Below are 16,390 nucleotides of genomic sequence, written 5' to 3'. Positions count from 1 at the left end.
TCTGTCTTCAAAGCCAGCATGAGCTGAGACAGGAAATCCGACTTCTTTAAAGACAATTTCTCCGTTAGAACCTGTGCCGGTGTTCACGCCTACATGTAACTTTGCGTCCACGTGAACACAAACGTAGTCGTCAAGGAAACCGCCTTTTTTTCGTTAGTGATTGCATAAATCTTTTATTTACAAACCCTTTTCCAGAGATTGGTATGTGCTCACCATTCATCTAAAAGTGAGAGAAGTTTATTCTTGCGGTAAAAAATACACGGCCACCCTAGAGGGCATAAAAGTTACATCGGCCTACCTACCATCATCAGAAGGACAGCCAAAAGGTAGATATTCTTTCAAATGCTTATAGTATTCCCGTCCTCGCTAAAAACCATGATCCTAATCACCATTTTCCCTTGAGTGTCCCTGACCCAATACAACATGTCTTCAAATGCTCCCTCAGGATATAGATTTCTACCCACATTGATAATCTGAGCAAACGCGATTCTTTTCTCAAGTCTATCATATTTATTGGAAAGAAGCGTAGGGAATGTAGCCCCCTATCTTGGTGCCGTTATAGCGATACGGGCTATTGTCGAAGGAGCCGTAGCCTTTCTAGGTCCAGTAAGGCCCATCTGCCTGCCCGCGATCTAGTTTCTATTATTAGGCGTACCATCCGGTATACCATTGTCTTCTGGGTCTTGCAAAAAGTGGGCTGCCTGTGCTTTGGCGATTGCGGCGTTCCAAACGACAGCCATCTTTCGGTACCCAGCATTGGTGGGATGGATTCCGTCACAGCTCAAGTCGGCGTTGGTAATGAAGCCTGTACAGTCAGTCAAATTGTGTCTGGAAAAAAACTGCACGCGTCGCCATGAGATAGTATTGTACTCACCATCGTTCATTTCTGCAAGTTCGATCCTGCTACCAGTCCTATTCAAAAACGAAGCTACTATACATAGATTCCATTAGCTAGCACTCAGTGTCTGATGCGTAATAACTCTGTACATGGGTCATTGCATCAATAGGGAACTTACACTCTCGTATTTCAATATTAAGTTGACTAACGCGTTCGTTGGCACCGGGAACCTGATCCTCATTGTCTGACGGAAGGAGAGTTGAAAGGATTATCGTTGCTCTCGTCGACATATCCCAAGCTTTTTCTACCAGACCGCGTAGGCGGTTGATGGTGCCCCTCATCTCCAAGTAGTTTTGTTGACAGTCGTTAGTGCCAGCATTGATAAGATAGAGATTCGGCTTAGTATCGTTGGACAGATCAATGTCATTGACGATCTGATCGATGCGATGTCCCGGATGCCCTTCATGATCACCATCTCGCATGCTGCCATCCATGTTGAATCTGGCAAGGTTTCTTGTTACCTAATTGTGTTATCGGAGAGGATACCGGGAAATGTTCTCTTACTGGCTTCCGACCATATTGACCTTGTACCCGATGGATCTCAAATGATCACGCAAGGGCTTGCGAAAGCCATCACTAGGAGAAGATGCAACACCTGCGACAATCGATGCTCCCAAAGGCATTATCCGAAGCCATTCAGGGTCAGTACTCTGGCGACGATGTAGATCAGAGGCGAAATTGAAGAGGCCATTAGTACTGCCACCCCGAATGCCTTGAGGCAGGTTGAACTCATTCGAAGTGGAAGCTAGGCCACTGCCTATGAAGTAGGGTAGGGAAAAGACGGTAATAGTTGCAACGAGTCCATCAATCTTGAACCGCATGTTGGAGCGGGCAATGAGCAGAGTTTGAGATGAGCAGAGTTTGAGATGAACGGACACATCTTGACAGCAAGATGGCCGGCATATATTATGAAAGTTTCAAGCACTGCCCTCAGTGCTAGTGCGGCCCAGTTGAGCGCGTGGTGTTGTGGTGAGCATATATCATAAGAATTCCAACGCCGCCTTCAGCGCCGGTGCGGCTCCGTTGGGCGTACGCCCCAAATCCTCATTTTGTGGAATGCGGCGCAAAGTCCGTGGCACTTGAGAAGGTACTTATATTTAGATACATCCCGGCCGAAATGCGCGGTCCGGGATTTCGAGCGAACTTCGGCAGATGGCGTGGAAGAGGTTCAATGGGCACATGGACTGACATATTTCAGAGTCGACTACAGCTGCATGGATTGCAATGGACGAACTGAAAGTACATGAGTATGCAACTTTGTCGATAGGTAATTACCAAGCACTTGACAGCTATCATGAATTACAAAGAGGGCACTCGACCGCAGGGCTTCCAACAGGCCGTACTACGGTCGGTACAAAGTGAACCGTAATGGTCACGTGTTCAGTACGGACGTACCGAGTTCGTGAGCCGCACCGTACGTTTAATGATGCCCTAGGTACGGTACGTAGTGCGGATCAATAGGCCTGCAGGAAGCATCCAGGAGTTTTCTAGGGCTCTGATTGGGTGAGAGTTTCGCGGGGACAATGTTGCAAGGCAATCGCATGCCGTTAAAGGCGTGGGCTCATGGGACGGATTTAGCGCTCCTAGAGGAGCAGGGCAAGGTAATTTGCCTCTAGCTCTGCTGTTAGTGTCATGAGTAAGGCTGTCAAGGCGCTGCAAAGGTGGTCAGCACCTACTAAGGGAGCATTAGGTTAACTGGCCTTTAATTTCTACAGCACAAGGTAGTAAGCAGTAAGCTTTTAGACCTCTCTGCTTTTGTTACTAGGGAGAATTAGTTATTTTATAGCTAATTAGATCTTAATGCTGCGTCTCTAGAGACCTATAGCCTTAGCTGTTTTAACTAGAGTACGGCGTACTTTAATTGAATCGTACTACTTGTACAGATCACGAGAGCTGTACCAGTTACGATACGTACACCTATCTCTCCTCCTCCTTGTCGTACGAACGTACACCAAATCTCACCCGCACAGGCCTCAAAATTGCCCAATCGTACGGTAATACGCCTCGTTGGAAGCGCTGCTCGACCGATAGGACAAATAAAGTTCTCTGAGAACAAAGATAGGGCAAATCACAGATTTTTGGATGTAAGTTTGCCTTCAAAGAGTATGGGCCATGTCTAAGTAACTGATGACATGAACAGGTCACTGGGAAAAAAAGCATGACTGCGCCGGTAATTTGATCATTACGCTAATGCACAGCTATAACAATAGGAGATGGGAGGCGAGGCTTTCTTTTCTTTCAAACGAACCCTGCTAAGCTCACTTAGAAGCGATTTTCTTTGGGTCGACAAGTCTACTGGAAAAACTCACGTCTGGTATAATCTAGGCCAGAGAGTAGAGGAAGATCGAGGTCGATTGAAGGGAGGCATCTGTGAATGGAGACCAATGGGCAAGCTCTATAATGATATAGACCAAAGATTAAGCGGATACTTCATGGATTATGATTCGTCCAACACTTTTCCTGAATTTACAGTTTACGAAAGATTTCTAGATGCCGGATATTAGCTTGGGCAATAGATATCAGCGCCTCTCCAAAGGCTTATTGATATTCTCCAGATGGCCAAGCCGACCTTCTCAGAGTCAATCCCGAGGACAACACAGGTACGTGGTCCACGTCTAGGTACCATTTCTAGTGCATTTTGCCAGCTGTTCTCCTCCCCTTGGCAGAGGTTTGTTTCCAGGTCTGTCTCGCTGCGGGAGCACCGTTGCTTGCACGTTGTTCCGTGCTTCCCAATGGTCTAGACCCAACAATGAAACACATATTGGCCTATGTAGGTCTATTTGAACAAGTGCCCTAAAACCCCCAACAGCGGTGGTGATCAAAACACGGCCCCGAATTTTCATTCCTACATCCCAGGAGGCAACTGCGGTGCAGCTACGGTAGGTCTTCGTAAAATTCATCCAAGTTTCTGCGACAAACCGAACACTAGTGACGAACTGACACCCGGAGAGTCGTTGACAATTCGAGCGTCTGGCGAACAAGACCTTTAAGTGTCAACAGCGTTAGCATGCGAATTATCTTCTTGGCTTATCCTTCTCTACGGGAGCATTTGGGATTGAAGTGGAATTTGCCTGGGCGGGCACACAAATTCGGGTACAGCGGGCAATGGCTCAGCGCCCGATATCTATGTCAAGCGTGGAATGGGTACTACTCATACAGAGCCAGCCTTTCCAGGGCCTAAAATCATGTCACGCGCACTCTCTCTCTCTTTATGCCCGTGGCGCGCCTTTTATCCCATCCCGCCTGGGGTACTGTCCTGCTCGCACCAAGAGCAGCGCATCTTACCTTCTGATAACACTCATGCCCTCGTTCTAGTCTCTCTCATGCAACCTCGTTCCCGCATCCCAACACTTCCACCCACCTACGTCGTCAAATGTGGAGAGAATCCCGTTCAAGCTTCAACCGTCCTAGCTTGTCTCCCTTTTCCACCTCTTCCACCTCCTCTACCCCCTCGGTCACCCCCTCCTTCACGATGCCCACCGCCTCCTTCGCCGGTCAAGGCGTCTCCAGTACCGAGAGTGAGGGCGGCGGTGGCGAGACGGTTTGATAGGTCGATTTGTATGCGGATGGTGTTGGCGAGGTAGGATACTACAAGGACGTCTTGGATGTGGTTGTTGCTGCAATCCATCGCATTAGCTCTACTTGCATATACCCAAAGAAGGAACCAAGAGGGGGGGGTGTGCGCATACAAATCTCTCTCAATATCTGCAGCATCAACCTTCGGCGCCAAACTCAGCGCATTCATCAGGAACTGGCCCAAGGCCGAACTCGGCGTCGCTTCCTCATCCAGCACATTATTCACATAATTGCTGACGCGTTCCAACATATCCAGCACATGCTGCACAGCGCGCTCCAAACTCTCCAAATCCGTGATAATCCCCTGACTCCGATCCTCGCGGTCTTTAGCGCTAGAAATAAGCTCCAACCCAGACTTCTCCGCCTCTCCGTACTTGATTTCATATGGTACGGGAATGAATAAACAACTGTCTGCTGCACGCTCCGCCGTGACACCAATTGGTGCGGATATATACGTGCGTGCCTCAATCTCCTGTCCCGGCACCGTACTGACCGTCAAGTGGACCGCCGGGTACGGCCACGTACCATCGCCCTGCTGCCCGTAGAAATTCTGAATAAGTGCGCTGAACGTGTTGAGTTCGTTACTCGTGGCGTACCAGCCTACCAAGACTTCTCGTGGATTCGCGCGCAGATGGAGAGCCAGCATTTGCTTTTGGTAGTCCATGTCTACTTCGACCTGTTCGGCAGTTTCGGTGTGGGGCACGGCGTAGCAGTTACGGATCTCGACTTCGGTGCCATCTTCACTGCGGGTGCCGAGGAGGGTGCCGATTACGCGGTCTTGGTCTGAGGGGCGGCGGAGAGAATGGTCGAGGATGGAGAAGATGGCCTGTTCACGCTCATTTCATCAGGAGGGTATTATTCAGGGTGGTTTGGGAGGGCTGTGGCCGTGGACGTACTGGGGGTTGGATCACGACGCTCAGCGGGGCTGTCGAGGGTTGTGTGCCAACTGGGGCGGGTCCTAGAGGCCGCGCGAGATGTAGAAAAGAATCTTTTTGCGACATGGTAGGCGTCCAGACAGACAGGCGGGTCTGACGGTGCAAAAAGCGAGCGGTGGTGGTGAGGGCGTGGGCGTGGGAGCGGGTTGGCGGGGCGCGGGAGTGGTATATTGGGAGGAAGAAAATCTTGGCGCGTGCGGACCCTCTCGTTAAATTTTTGAGCTCGGGCCACTGGATGGGATATTTTTTTGAGCAGGAGGAATTAGGTTCTGGGCAATAACAATTTTTATTTATCGCGACATGGCACCTTTTCGTGGACGAGGAAGCTTTCGAGGAAAGGGGAGAGGAATGGGGAGAGGAATGGGGAAGGGACGGGGGAGCGGGAGGGAGAGAGGGAGAGTGCGAGGTGATATGCGCTCGAGAGATGGTAGGGAAGGGGTGTTTTCTACTGCGAGGGTTGAAGAAGCTGTTGCAGAAGAGTAAGTGGATTATCCGTCTCCAATTGGGGAGAGATCAGGGGTGGCTGACACTGAAAAGACACTTGGATGTTCCCGAGTTCCCTGAATCCGACAACGAGTCCGTGGCGACGTCAGAATATTCCGCAGAAGACGAAAACTTGCAACCTCCAGCGAGCGCCTTCCACTCGTTGCTGCAGTCCTTTCACCAGGTCGCGGCAAAGGACAATCCACGGAGGAAGAGGCGGAAGCTGAACCATATCTCTACTCTCTCTGAAGATAAAGAGTATGGGCAACAGGAACAGCATAACGCAGACGAAGCGGGAGAAGCTGAAGGTGATGAAGGTGCCGAGGGCGATGAACGATTAATCGAGGTTCAGGTGGGTGAGATCGAAGATGAGGACGAAGGGGATGCTTCAGACCCCTTCGAACAGCATTTCGCAATCGTGGATGAAAAAGACTTGGCGAGGAGACTGAAGGCTATCGAGGCGAATGCGTGGATGCCAGAGAAGGTGGATGTTGACGGCGAGGGAAAGTGCACACTGCAGGTACCGGGGACAGAACAGAAAGCGGCATCCAACCTGAAGGCGAAGACGGTTAGAGATGTGAAGCTGAAGTCTCGACTGGTGTCAAATGCGCAAAACATCATCGGCCAATTCTCCACCCTCGAACAGGCTATTGTTCCGCGCATCTTCGACTACCATGACGTGCTCTTCTGCGGTCGGACTGTCCAGAACGCTCCCCGCCTCCGCCATATAACATGTCTCCACGCCTTGAACCACATATTCAAGACCCGCGATCGCGTTATCAAGAACAACGCAAAGCTGTCCCGTGAACCGGAGAACGAGAGCGTTGAGTATCGGGACCAGGGTTTCACTCGTCCAAAAGTACTTTTCCTGCTTGAGACAAAGCAGGCTTGTGTACGAGTCGTAAACGCCATCACCCAACTCTGCGAGTTTGAGCAACAAGAGAACAAAAAGCGGTTTCTCGACAGCTTCTCTTTGGAAGAGGACAAATTCTCTGACAACAAGCCCGAAGATTTCCGAGAACTCTTCGAAGGCAACGACGAAAACGAATTCCGAATCGGCCTGAAATTCACCCGCAAGACCCTAAAGCTCTACTCTAAATTCTACAACTCCGACATCATCATCGCCTCCACCCTCGGCCTCCGCCGCGCCATCGAATCCGGCGATCCCAAGAAGAAAGACTACGACTTCCTCAGCTCCATCGAAATAGTGATCATGGACCAAGCCGACGCAACGCTCATGCAAAACTGGGAACACGCAGAATACGTCTTCTCCCACCTCAACCTACAACCACGCGAGGCACACGGCTGCGACTTCTCTCGCGTCCGGAACTGGTATCTCGACGGCCACGCCGCAAACTACCGACAGACCATAGTCCTCTCCGCATACCTAACCCCCAAAATAAACGCGCTATACAATAAAGCCATGAAAAACATCTCCGGCCGTCTTAAATACACCCCCATCTACCCTCACGGCGCCATCTCCACCCTAGCACATCTCTCCATTCCGCAAACCTTCACGCGCTTCGACTCCCCCGCTCATACATCCGACCCCGATGCTCGTTTCAAATTCTTCCAAACAACCGTCCTCCCCGCCATTCTCCAACTCCCCAAACCCGCGAAGGGAGGGCTTGGTGTCATCCTCTTCATCCCATCTTACCTTGACTTCGTCCGCGTCCGCAACTCCCTCGTCGACTCTCCTCTTTCGTATGCCTCGATATCGGAATACACCGATCTCACTGATATCCGTAAAGCACGTTCGCATTTCATGTCTGGGAGACATTCTCTCCTTTTATATACAGGCCGCGCGCATCATTTCCATCGCTATCAGATAAGGGGGGTTAAGAGGGTGTGGTTTTATGGGGTTCCAGAGAATCCACGGTTTTATGAAGAGGTGGTGGGGTGGATTGGAAAGGAGATTGAGAGGGGGGAGGTGACGATGGGGATGGGGGCGGCGGTTAGGGTGTTGTTTTCGAGGTGGGATGGGTTAGAGTTGGAGCGGGTGGTTGGGAGCACTAGGGTGGGGAGGATGGTTAGGGAGGTGGGGGATGTTTTTGATTTTGTTTAGGTGGGGATTGGGGTTTCTGAGTGCACCCTGGCTGGATGCTAGTATAAGTGCATGTTCGATCATGTGGCTGCATGTGAATTCTTGGAATCACCGAAGGTGTGTAGTAGTCCCCAAAGACTATTTGTGTGAGCGTTGCTATCAGAAATACACGCCCAGTGTGTTGTATTATAAAAATACTTGCATCTCTCTCTCTCTCCCTTTCTCCAGGTCAATCTGTGGCCTAGGATACCCATCATCTGTTCCTGCACCTCATGTCTAGAGAATCAGTAGGTGGACTTCACAGAACGACATGAAGCTACCACACACAGTGAGAGTTCGGAAGTTGCTGTACATGTATAATACCTTTCGCGGTTCACCGACCCTTTCAACGCCAATAATGCCTCCTCTGACCCAAGCCATAAACGCCTGGTAGTGCTGTCCCGTGACCAATGCAACCCACTCTTATTGGTACAATATAACCTCAACTATCAACCGCTCCGCACAGTACTCGCATCATCACCACCCGTACCTCCTCCACCACCATCCCTCCCCTCCTTATTCCTCTTTTTCTTTTTCTTCCTCCTCTCACCCTCCTCTCTCTCCTTCTCTTTGCCGCCACCCCCATCCCCCTTCTTCCCCTCTGCCCCATCAGTCGCCCCACCAACTCCAGCACCAACACCAGCAGCACCAGCAGTGGCACCATCCTTCCCAACAACATTTTCCTTCGCGACTGCCCCCTCATCCGTATCAAACGCTTTCCTCTTTCTTTTCAACTCCTTATCCGCTTCCAACAACTCACTCACTCGACCTAGTTTTGTCGGATCCCGGCGTAGCATGAATTTGAAGTCGTCCACTTTGATTTTGGCGCGGCGTGCGTGGTGCGCGATTGAGGCAGCTTCGTGGCAGGATTCTATGATGAAGCTGTGACACCAGGGACGTCAACAACTAGTTTCTTTCTGTGCAGAGTTTCTTTTGTAGCTGTGTTGGGGAGGCGTGAGGATGTGAGTGTGGTAGGCGCGAGAAAGAGAGGGGAGGTGGGATTAGGGAAAACGTACTCTGTAACAATTTCATCAAGACATTTAACCGTTTCCTGCAATGGACGATCGTCATCGCCAAACGCGATGAGGAACTGCTCTACTGTCGATTTGTCAGATGTGAATTCTTCCCGACTTTGCTTCGGTTTGTGTGGTTGGATTCAACCGTGGGATCCATGGTGGGGTACAACGGAGGAAGGGTGGAGAGATGAGGAAGATAGTGGGAGGAGTTGTGGTGGGTCGTAGAGTCGCGGAGGAAGTGCAACGAGTAGTAGTACGGTATCGAAGGTGCTTGAATTGCGGGTAACAAGATGAAAGTCGGAGACAAGAATGAAAAGAAGCCACAAAGCGCGAGCACTCTACACTCCCTAAAGTGGAAGTGAAAATAAAATTCCCCACCCCACTTCTCTATTATCATCTATTCACAAAAAAAATCAACTCACAATCCTGCGTCGGAAACTGCTGTCCTTTCTGCCGCAACCTCATTCGCGGTTCTGTCATTCTGCCCGTGTATCCTCCGCTCCGACTCGTCCAGAGTCAGGCCCTGTTTCCCTTGGGTGTATGAGATTTAATACAGGAGGATGTTCGGGCGTTGTCGCAGTTCGCTGGTCGGTCGATGGTTTGTGATGGGGAGGCACCTGTTGTCGTGGTTGGTTGCGTGCAGTAACGGCGCCCTGATGTGTGTTGGGGACTAGAGTGAAAGGAGGTAGCGCTGAAGGAAAGACCTCATGCGCTATAAACACAATAGAAAAGTAAATGTCCCTGAATAGAAAGAATGAATCAATGAATACGGTCAATCGGGACTAGCCGTCATAGCTGCATCTGCGGGCGATTGACGGGCCGCACAGACCTTCAGAGATGGAACCGGAGTGAACGATTTTCCTTATTCCGACGAAGTTGACACCGGCACAGCTTCGACATCAAGGCTAGCAGTCTACGACGCCTTGTGCGCATCTCAAATCTAGTCTAGCGCACATCTCCCACTATCTCTACACTCCTAAGATTCCTCACGCATTCGCGCACTACCACACCGACTGTCTTTGCCACGTTCAACCCATCACGACTTCCGCGACCATTAGTGTCCATCATGGTACATCTTTTCCCCTTCCCCTTCATCATCCTAGCTAACCTACCCCCCTCCAGACCGCACTATTTAACTTCCAATCCCTGCTCCTCGTAATCCTCCTCACCATCTGCACTTCTACCTACGCACACTACGTGTTTCCGGGCATCATGGACCGTAACAAAGACAACTACGTCGTATCTGTATTCTGGAAATGCGCGCGTGTTGGGGAGAGATTGAGTCCGTATGTTAGTTTGGCCTGTGTTGTTATGGCGGTATGTATACGGTTTTCATTGAATGGGGTGTTGGGAAGTGAAGCAGTACGTGGCGGGAATGCGTCCTTCCAACACTAGGACACCATATGGTTGAGAATGTCGTGGATACAAGCTAACAGAACTTAATTCTAGGCCTCGAAGTTCATGGGGCAATGGTGACGGATAAACGAAGAAGGGGAGATCACTAATGTGTGTATCGTGTCAAGGCAATCGACTTTCGACACAACAGTCTTCAACAAGCATGGCGTTCGGCGTATGATTGGGAGGTGAAGGGATTGTGGCAGGAATTCTGATTCATATTATCAGCAAGAATCATGGTCGGAATATTACAGCTTCATTCGTCACAAAAGGCCCCCAGGCCGCACTCAACTTGTCAGGAGTCGAAGCTACACAATGACCACATTAAACACAACTGAAACAAGTTACACAACTTTAATGAACACACGTATCCAAATTCGAATCCAATCCAATCCATAGCTATCATTAAAAGTATATACAAACAGCAGGCACCCCGCCCACTAATTTTTGTCCCCTAACCTAAATCCCCCAAACCTCCAAACCCCAACTTCCCGCAACCCAGTCTACTAATGACTACCATGACATTCCAAAACCATACAAACAATAATACACACAGACGTACCCAGCGCCTATTGAACACCCGTGGTTCAGGCGCACATGAGAGAAGAGATGTCAAACAGATTTCTCGTGATGTTCTCGGAAAAGGGATGAGACCGGTTCTCATCCAGCCTGCAGGCAGGCCACCCGCCCGTCCATTGCTGGTACCTGTATATCCCCTAAGAAACCAAAACCAGCCGCCGAGGAGAGAGACATATGGAAGGGTCGAGATAGGGAAATGTTTCTAGAGCATAGGTGGGAGTTCGAGGACAGATATGAAAACAGGAATAACAAAGACACAATCTTTTCAGAAATGACAGAGAGCCCGACTTAACTCGCTCCCCATCTAATGCTTGCGACTCCCCTCTCCTTTCTCGAAGCAACCCCCAAGCCCCTTGCGCGATCCAGTCCTCTCCTCAACACCTTCGACATCACTGGCGTCCTCGACAACAACATCATCGTTCATGACAAGATCTGGCTGACTGTGGGCGTCATATCCATCCTCTTCGTCGTCGTCATCATGGTCGCTCACTAAGCCAGGGTTAGACTCAACAGTATTGGGGCTGAGATCTACCGGTGAGGCTGGCAAGTGGTGTCCACTGACGTGGCTTGATCCGTTAACGCTAACTCGCGAAGGGAAGGAAATAGGATGTCGCGCGTGACCGTTTGGTTGGCTCTTCTTGCTGCCTGGCCGTGCTGATGGAGCTTTGCTGGCTGGGGTCATGTTTGGAGCGCCGACAGGAAGACGCGCCAGTGGCAATGATGTTGGCTTGGCCGTGGTCGGGGTCTGAACAGCCGAGTCGGCGAGTTCATCGTCCGATGTCTCTATCGAGTCGAGATCAATCTTCGTCCGCACTGTATCGACCATCCGCTTCAAGTCGCCACCAAAGCCACGTTTCTGGAGTAGCGAATTCATGTACGGCATTGCTGGAGCCCCAGTGAATCCTGGCTTCGGCACCGGCGCACTCTGTTTCGACTCATCACGGGTTGATTTGTTAAAATCCCGATGAACTTCCTTGGCAAGTTCCGTTGGATTCGTCCGAACAAGCGGATGAACGAAACCAGGTGTCGTTGGTGGCGGGAATGTCGCTGCTGGGGTCGTTACGGTTGTTGACGGAGGTTCGGTGGCCGAAACAGGGTTGCCCACTTCATTGATATCGACGGGGATGCCGCATGCGATTGCTGCCTGGTCGTGGCTCTTGAAAACTTGATTGTGCTTGATACGACAATGGTTAAGAAATCCTTGCGTGTTGGAGAAGTTGCTGTGGCCACACTGTGCGCAGTACAACCGGACCCATTGGCCATCGGTAGATCGCTTATGGAGTAGTGGATCAATCTTGGGTGCAGGTGCTGGAGTTTCACCAAGCGCCTGAAGCTTCAGCGTTCCAGTTGAAGTTCGAGACGTGCGGGCCTTGCCAGTGGAGCCAAACTCTGCAAAGCTTCCACGGGTAGCACGGCCCTCTCCTACACCAAAGTAACCCTGAGACTGTTGAGCGAGCATCCGCTCTGGCATGGAATCAAATTTGGGGTCCGGGATTAACCACTTGGCATAATGGCGGGTGTAGGGTCCATCGGTGACTCCCCAAGGTGCTGCATACTCGGGTTCCGTATAGCCGAGAGGTGGTTGAAGGGCAGCGCCAACACCACCGCTAACATTTTCAGATAGCCCTTGACTACCCGGATACGGAATGAGCGAACAACGCCTCAGCTGCTCCAACGCGACTTGACACTTGGCTAGCTCTTGCTCGATCAGGCGAAGTTCGTTGTGCTTCAATAGAATCTCGTAGTTGAACTGGGCCTCAATCGCCTGCTGCGCGCGGGTGAGGTCCGATTTCATAGCAGGCGTGGGGTTGTCGGCAGATGGAGGTTCAGGTTTAGCAGTAGGCCTCTGAGATTTAGGAATCTTGGGCTTGTTTGCGCCTTCCTTTTTCGAGGGCTGCGCTTTGGGTCGCGATTCCAATATCTCAGGGGGAGCAGCTTTCGGAGTCTGTACTAAAGGGTCCACGGGCTTCGAAGATTCAGTCACCAATCCGTCAACAACATGAACACGGTCCGCACTTCCAATCCCAACCCCAGCAGGCTTCACTTCACCCAACACGCTTTTCCGCCTCTTCACGACGTGCGCATGGTGCGGGGACGCGGGCTCGGGACTATCGGTCCTCTTCCTCTTAAGCTTGTTCACGAAGGTTGGGATCTCAACAACGGGCAGTGGTCTTGACTTATGAAGGGTAGCCTTCTCCATGATTTTGTCCCCTGGGGCCTCGGTGCTCCAAGGGAGGCGAAACATGGACTGCATTGCGAGAGAAGTGGAAGCCTAGTAGACGCAGCGCTCATCTGTCGTGGCAAGAGTCGGGCGCATCGGGTTACAGAGTCTTATCACACGAAAAGGTGACGTCGGAGCACAGATATGGCTCGGCAACGTTCGCTCGAAGGAAAAGAGTCGTTAAACGTGGAAATAATTAAAATATGTAGTGGGAAAAGGGTGCGCAAAGGAGCGGAAGAAGAAAAAAAAAGGGAGAGGTGGTGACGTGGTAGAAAATTAGTGAGGTGCAAGGTGTCGCGAACGATCGCCTACGCACGAGATAAGGGCCAAAAAGCGACCTGCAGCGGAAAATGCGAATTGTAAAATGGTGAGTCTAACAGAGAAGGGCGTGCAGCAGGAGTGCAGCGCAGCTGGGGCCGTTGACAGGCGTTGTGGTGGGTGGGAGAGGTGCAGAGGTGGTGGTGATGGAGCGATGGTGTTGTGGTGGGAGTGAAGAGGCGACGAGAGTCGGGGGGGGGGCAGGCCGCTTCTCTGAGAGATGCGACCCGGCGCAGCGGCACAGCTGGCTAGCCCGAAATAGCGATAAATCTTACGCACTGGGCACGACGAGGCAGCGACGAGCAGGGCTTCCGTGCCAAGTAGACGAGTGGGTGTCAGCAGGCGGTCTGATAGGCCGTTAGTCTGCATCCTCCCGTTATGTTATGCGATTCCTAATTCTCGAAGGGCGACGGAATGCATCTTGGCAGCATAACATCATCGTCGCTATGGCTGCTTTTGTTTTCATTTATTTCAAAGATACGGAGCAGCCCGGGGACCACAGAGAGTGCAGAACTTCCTTTGTGCGTGCGCCCACCAGGCAACCGGTGGCCGCGCCAGCAACCAAGGATACCCTTAGCCGGCGCCCCCATCACAGCAAACGTTGAGAGACAAGTCAACAAGTCAAACCGTCTCGCGAAGATCATGTCATGCCCGGACACGACGAGACAGCTGGACGCCGCAGCGAAACCCCTCCAAGCAGCGAGGTGCGGCGCATACCAAACGTCGCCAGGGCGGCGTATCAGCACGGTTCCGCTCGTCCACCCTTGTTGAGCAAGACTGGGACCTCCTGCACAAGTTTTCCAAGTTTGGTTGCCCCTCGGCAGCCATCGGGGCCAAGCCGCCGACGGTTCCACCAGCTTCTGGGCCATCCGGTCGGCTCCACTTCTCGACGAAGCCGCCACCTAGGCTGAAACATCATCAATTCCTCAACACCATGACGATGTTCGTCGTGTGCGGTCATGTGATTTGGCTCTGGTTCCCAACAACCAGTTATGTCCCGTAGTATCTACCGTTCGAATTTGTAAGCAAGATGTGGGCTGCTACCACACGACGCAACGCAAGACGTACAGCATATTATTTTTTTGATGTGGAACATAATTAAGGCAGAGTTTCTCTACTACACTGCTTGCTAGAATGATGTGGATTGTCGATTGGATGCAAATTTCTGTCCTAAATTACTGCTGTCCTGTTCCACGTTAGGTGACAAGATGCAGCATGTGAGGGCAACATAACTTAGATTAAGATCATGTTGATAATTACTCCCGACTAACCTGAGAGTCTTGGAAAGGGAAAAGTAGAACAGTGCACCTTTTGTGAACCCCAGTGTAAAGTCGCGATGGAAACAACCCATATGGCAAGGCAGATGCCTTGTCTGACCTCCAAAGAACACGGAAACCCATGAATTCAATCATTGGCCGTAGCTTAAGGACGGGAATGAGCATGTCGCAATGAGTCTATGGGCTGCCGCCGGTAGGTCGCGGGATCGCGCTGGAAACAAACGGTTTCGGGCTTGGCGATGCAGGCGTGGGAGTTGGGGTAGCAGGTTGTGCAGGTGACGCAATATTGCTCCGAGAGGCTTCGGCATTCGATCCACCATTTCCATTCTCTCGCACGTTCATCCTGCCCATGTTTCTTGTCATCCCAGCAACATCTCCACCATTCGTGTTCACTGCCATTCCTTTAAACGGACACCCTCCTGAAGACTCCGCAGACTCCGCTTCGCTCTCGCTCTCACTGCCATCGTGTAGAATTTTCTTTCCATGTAAGTACCCCTCACGCTCGATCTCGGGAATGATGACCTCGTCTGCAAACTCGTCTCCATCGCGGACGTACCATTTTGCGAAGAGATCGTTTTGGATCCAGATGACCTTGCCCAAAGCCTTCACGAGCGCAATCTTCCGGTCCAGTCTCAGTCGTGGGTGCGAGAGAATGGCTTCGGTGAGCACGTCTTGGATGAAGGCCAACGTCGCTCCAATATGGACATACTCGATATGAAGTGGGTGAATTCGTGCTTGGCCGACGTGCATCATCCCAACCTTGTCCAAGTATTCCCAGAACTCCATTCTACTTGGATCGCTGCATAGCTTATTCAGGTAGCCACGCAGGAACATCTTCCGGTGAAGAATTTGTGGTGAGTTCTCGGTAAGATTCGGGTCGACAGGTCCTTCGTACGAGGTAGAGCGAGTCTCGAACGCCCGGGTCGTGATGTCATATTGGAGGAGCTTCTTGTAGACAATGTTTACGATTGCGGGGATTAGCGCTTTGATGTACTTGCTACCAGTGATGAGAGCCTCAATGTCATCTAGGCGAGGTGAGCGAGGGTCACACGAAAGCATGGGAATCCATGCAGGACTGAGTACTTACTGGAGCTGAAGTCGAGGAATGAGTGCAAATACTGGATTCGCGCCTCAAGGTTAATGTAGAGGTCCTTGCGATCGATGTGCTGCATCGGCCGGCGCTGAAGGGGAGTCATTGTGATAGCTCAGAAGACAACCGAACGGGTGGACACTTCCAGTGTTGGCAGCGTCCGAATACGATCTTCACGCTGATTTCGGCTGTGCAATCTCCACGATGGAAGAAGAATCAGGGTAGGAAGTGTGAGAGGGTGGAGGGCACGAGACCAGCTCTTATATACGACTGGCCTTCATTCAGTGATGAGACATCCATAGTGAGCGCCTTTTTGAAAAAGCTCTGGCAAACGGGGAATCGTGGATGAGATGGCGTGACTTTTGGAAGTCAAGGTCTGACCACTCGTCGGATTCAGCCCGGCAAAGAAGCCGCGACCCCTTAGTCATCCATGCATTCCGTAAGAATCCGACATCGTCAAGCAAAAATGGCAGTGACAATGGTCTCCACTTCTCGATTCGCGATGCTTTGGGAAATGAA

The 16,390-nt window shown here is 51.2% G+C and overlaps 8 protein-coding genes across 8 annotated transcripts; 2 read left to right on the top strand and 6 right to left on the bottom strand.

Moving 5' to 3' along the window:
* Positions 1 to 413: 413 nt before the first annotated feature.
* BDR25DRAFT_367456 (SGNH hydrolase) lies at positions 414 to 1,848 on the bottom strand. Its single transcript, XM_033697002.1, has 5 exons — positions 1,403 to 1,848; positions 1,017 to 1,339; positions 875 to 931; positions 656 to 805; positions 414 to 571 (listed from the first exon to the last, which is right to left on the bottom strand). The coding sequence occupies exons 1-5, from the start codon at positions 1,717 to 1,719 to the stop codon at positions 543 to 545; spliced, it is 876 nt and encodes a 291-aa protein (XP_033548529.1). The 5' UTR covers positions 1,720 to 1,848; the 3' UTR covers positions 414 to 542.
* Positions 1,849 to 4,062: 2,214 nt separating this feature from the next.
* BDR25DRAFT_333771 (eukaryotic translation initiation factor 3 subunit F) lies at positions 4,063 to 5,558 on the bottom strand. Its single transcript, XM_033692869.1, has 3 exons — positions 5,371 to 5,558; positions 4,588 to 5,300; positions 4,063 to 4,515 (listed from the first exon to the last, which is right to left on the bottom strand). Exons 1-3 carry the CDS (start codon positions 5,473 to 5,475, stop codon positions 4,290 to 4,292), a joined length of 1,044 nt encoding a protein of 347 aa, XP_033548528.1. The 5' UTR covers positions 5,476 to 5,558; the 3' UTR covers positions 4,063 to 4,289.
* Positions 5,559 to 5,709: 151 nt separating this feature from the next.
* Positions 5,710 to 7,957, top strand: BDR25DRAFT_367453 (U3 small nucleolar RNA-associated protein 25; the record flags this gene model as incomplete). The annotated part of the gene is made up of 2 exons (XM_033697001.1): positions 5,710 to 5,888; positions 5,947 to 7,957. 2 exons carry the CDS (start codon positions 5,710 to 5,712, stop codon positions 7,955 to 7,957), a joined length of 2,190 nt encoding a protein of 729 aa, XP_033548527.1.
* Positions 7,958 to 8,094: 137 nt separating this feature from the next.
* Positions 8,095 to 9,808, bottom strand: BDR25DRAFT_285273 (TFIID-18kDa-domain-containing protein). The gene is made up of 3 exons (XM_033688170.1): positions 9,414 to 9,808; positions 8,992 to 9,073; positions 8,095 to 8,857 (listed from the first exon to the last, which is right to left on the bottom strand). The coding sequence occupies exons 1-3, from the start codon at positions 9,469 to 9,471 to the stop codon at positions 8,425 to 8,427; spliced, it is 573 nt and encodes a 190-aa protein (XP_033548526.1). The 5' UTR covers positions 9,472 to 9,808; the 3' UTR covers positions 8,095 to 8,424.
* Positions 9,809 to 9,871: 63 nt separating this feature from the next.
* Positions 9,872 to 10,749, top strand: BDR25DRAFT_303158 (DUF1242-domain-containing protein). The gene is made up of 3 exons (XM_033689950.1): positions 9,872 to 10,060; positions 10,114 to 10,308; positions 10,441 to 10,749. The coding sequence occupies exons 1-3, from the start codon at positions 10,058 to 10,060 to the stop codon at positions 10,465 to 10,467; spliced, it is 225 nt and encodes a 74-aa protein (XP_033548525.1). The 5' UTR covers positions 9,872 to 10,057; the 3' UTR covers positions 10,468 to 10,749.
* A 23-nt stretch (positions 10,750 to 10,772) lies between these two features.
* Positions 10,773 to 13,667, bottom strand: BDR25DRAFT_303157 (uncharacterized protein). The gene has a single exon (XM_033689949.1). The coding sequence runs from the start codon at positions 13,217 to 13,219 to the stop codon at positions 11,270 to 11,272; it is 1,950 nt and encodes a 649-aa protein (XP_033548524.1). The 5' UTR covers positions 13,220 to 13,667; the 3' UTR covers positions 10,773 to 11,269.
* A 152-nt stretch (positions 13,668 to 13,819) lies between these two features.
* Positions 13,820 to 14,673, bottom strand: BDR25DRAFT_22227 (uncharacterized protein). The gene is made up of 2 exons (XM_033685061.1): positions 14,573 to 14,673; positions 13,820 to 14,510 (listed from the first exon to the last, which is right to left on the bottom strand). The coding sequence occupies exon 2, from the start codon at positions 14,371 to 14,373 to the stop codon at positions 13,897 to 13,899; it is 477 nt and encodes a 158-aa protein (XP_033548523.1). The 5' UTR covers positions 14,374 to 14,510; positions 14,573 to 14,673; the 3' UTR covers positions 13,820 to 13,896.
* BDR25DRAFT_342373 (uncharacterized protein) lies at positions 14,569 to 16,221 on the bottom strand. Its single transcript, XM_033693717.1, has 2 exons — positions 15,869 to 16,221; positions 14,569 to 15,806 (listed from the first exon to the last, which is right to left on the bottom strand). Exons 1-2 carry the CDS (start codon positions 15,975 to 15,977, stop codon positions 14,959 to 14,961), a joined length of 957 nt encoding a protein of 318 aa, XP_033548522.1. The 5' UTR covers positions 15,978 to 16,221; the 3' UTR covers positions 14,569 to 14,958.
* Positions 16,222 to 16,390: the final 169 nt, after the last annotated feature.

This window comes from Lindgomyces ingoldianus, assembly GCF_010093535.1.
Source record: "Lindgomyces ingoldianus strain ATCC 200398 unplaced genomic scaffold BDR25scaffold_13, whole genome shotgun sequence".
Classification (NCBI taxonomy): Eukaryota; Fungi; Ascomycota; class Dothideomycetes; order Pleosporales; family Lindgomycetaceae; genus Lindgomyces; species Lindgomyces ingoldianus.
This window is presented reverse-complemented; position numbering and strand designations above follow the sequence as displayed.

Bases quoted from the DNA above. Each gene is read 5' to 3' on its own strand.
- BDR25DRAFT_342373 (XM_033693717.1), bottom strand. From the start codon at position 15,977: ATGACTCCCCTTCAGCGCCGGCCGATGCAGCACATCGATCGCAAGGAC. The intron at 15,807-15,868 runs GTAAGTACTCAG...CACCTCGCCTAG, and splicing joins ATTCCTCGACTTCAGCTCCA to ATGACATTGAGGCTCTCATC.
- BDR25DRAFT_333771 (XM_033692869.1), bottom strand. From the start codon at position 5,475: ATGTCGCAAAAAGATTCTTTTCTACATCTCGCGCGGCCTCTAGGACCC. The intron at 5,301-5,370 runs GTACGTCCACGG...GAGCGTGAACAG, and splicing joins GCGTCGTGATCCAACCCCCA to GCCATCTTCTCCATCCTCGA. The intron at 4,516-4,587 runs GTATGCGCACAC...GATGGATTGCAG, and splicing joins GCAGATATTGAGAGAGATTT to CAACAACCACATCCAAGACG.
- BDR25DRAFT_285273 (XM_033688170.1), bottom strand. From the start codon at position 9,471: ATGACAGAACCGCGAATGAGGTTGCGGCAGAAAGGACAGCAGTTTCCG. The intron at 9,074-9,413 runs GTGAGTTGATTT...ACAAATCGACAG, and splicing joins GCAGTTTCCGACGCAGGATT to TAGAGCAGTTCCTCATCGCG. The intron at 8,858-8,991 runs GTACGTTTTCCC...CTGGTGTCACAG, and splicing joins CTTGATGAAATTGTTACAGA to CTTCATCATAGAATCCTGCC.
- BDR25DRAFT_303157 (XM_033689949.1), bottom strand. From the start codon at position 13,219: ATGCAGTCCATGTTTCGCCTCCCTTGGAGCACCGAGGCCCCAGGGGAC.
- BDR25DRAFT_22227 (XM_033685061.1), bottom strand. From the start codon at position 14,373: ATGGCCCAGAAGCTGGTGGAACCGTCGGCGGCTTGGCCCCGATGGCTG.
- BDR25DRAFT_303158 (XM_033689950.1), top strand. The intron at 10,309-10,440 runs GTATGTATACGG...ACTTAATTCTAG, and splicing joins TGGCCTGTGTTGTTATGGCG to GCCTCGAAGTTCATGGGGCA.
- BDR25DRAFT_367456 (XM_033697002.1), bottom strand. From the start codon at position 1,719: ATGCGGTTCAAGATTGATGGACTCGTTGCAACTATTACCGTCTTTTCC. The intron at 1,340-1,402 runs GTAAGAGAACAT...AAACCTTGCCAG, and splicing joins GTCAATATGGTCGGAAGCCA to ATTCAACATGGATGGCAGCA. The intron at 806-874 runs GTGAGTACAATA...CTGACTGTACAG, and splicing joins ACTTGCAGAAATGAACGATG to GCTTCATTACCAACGCCGAC.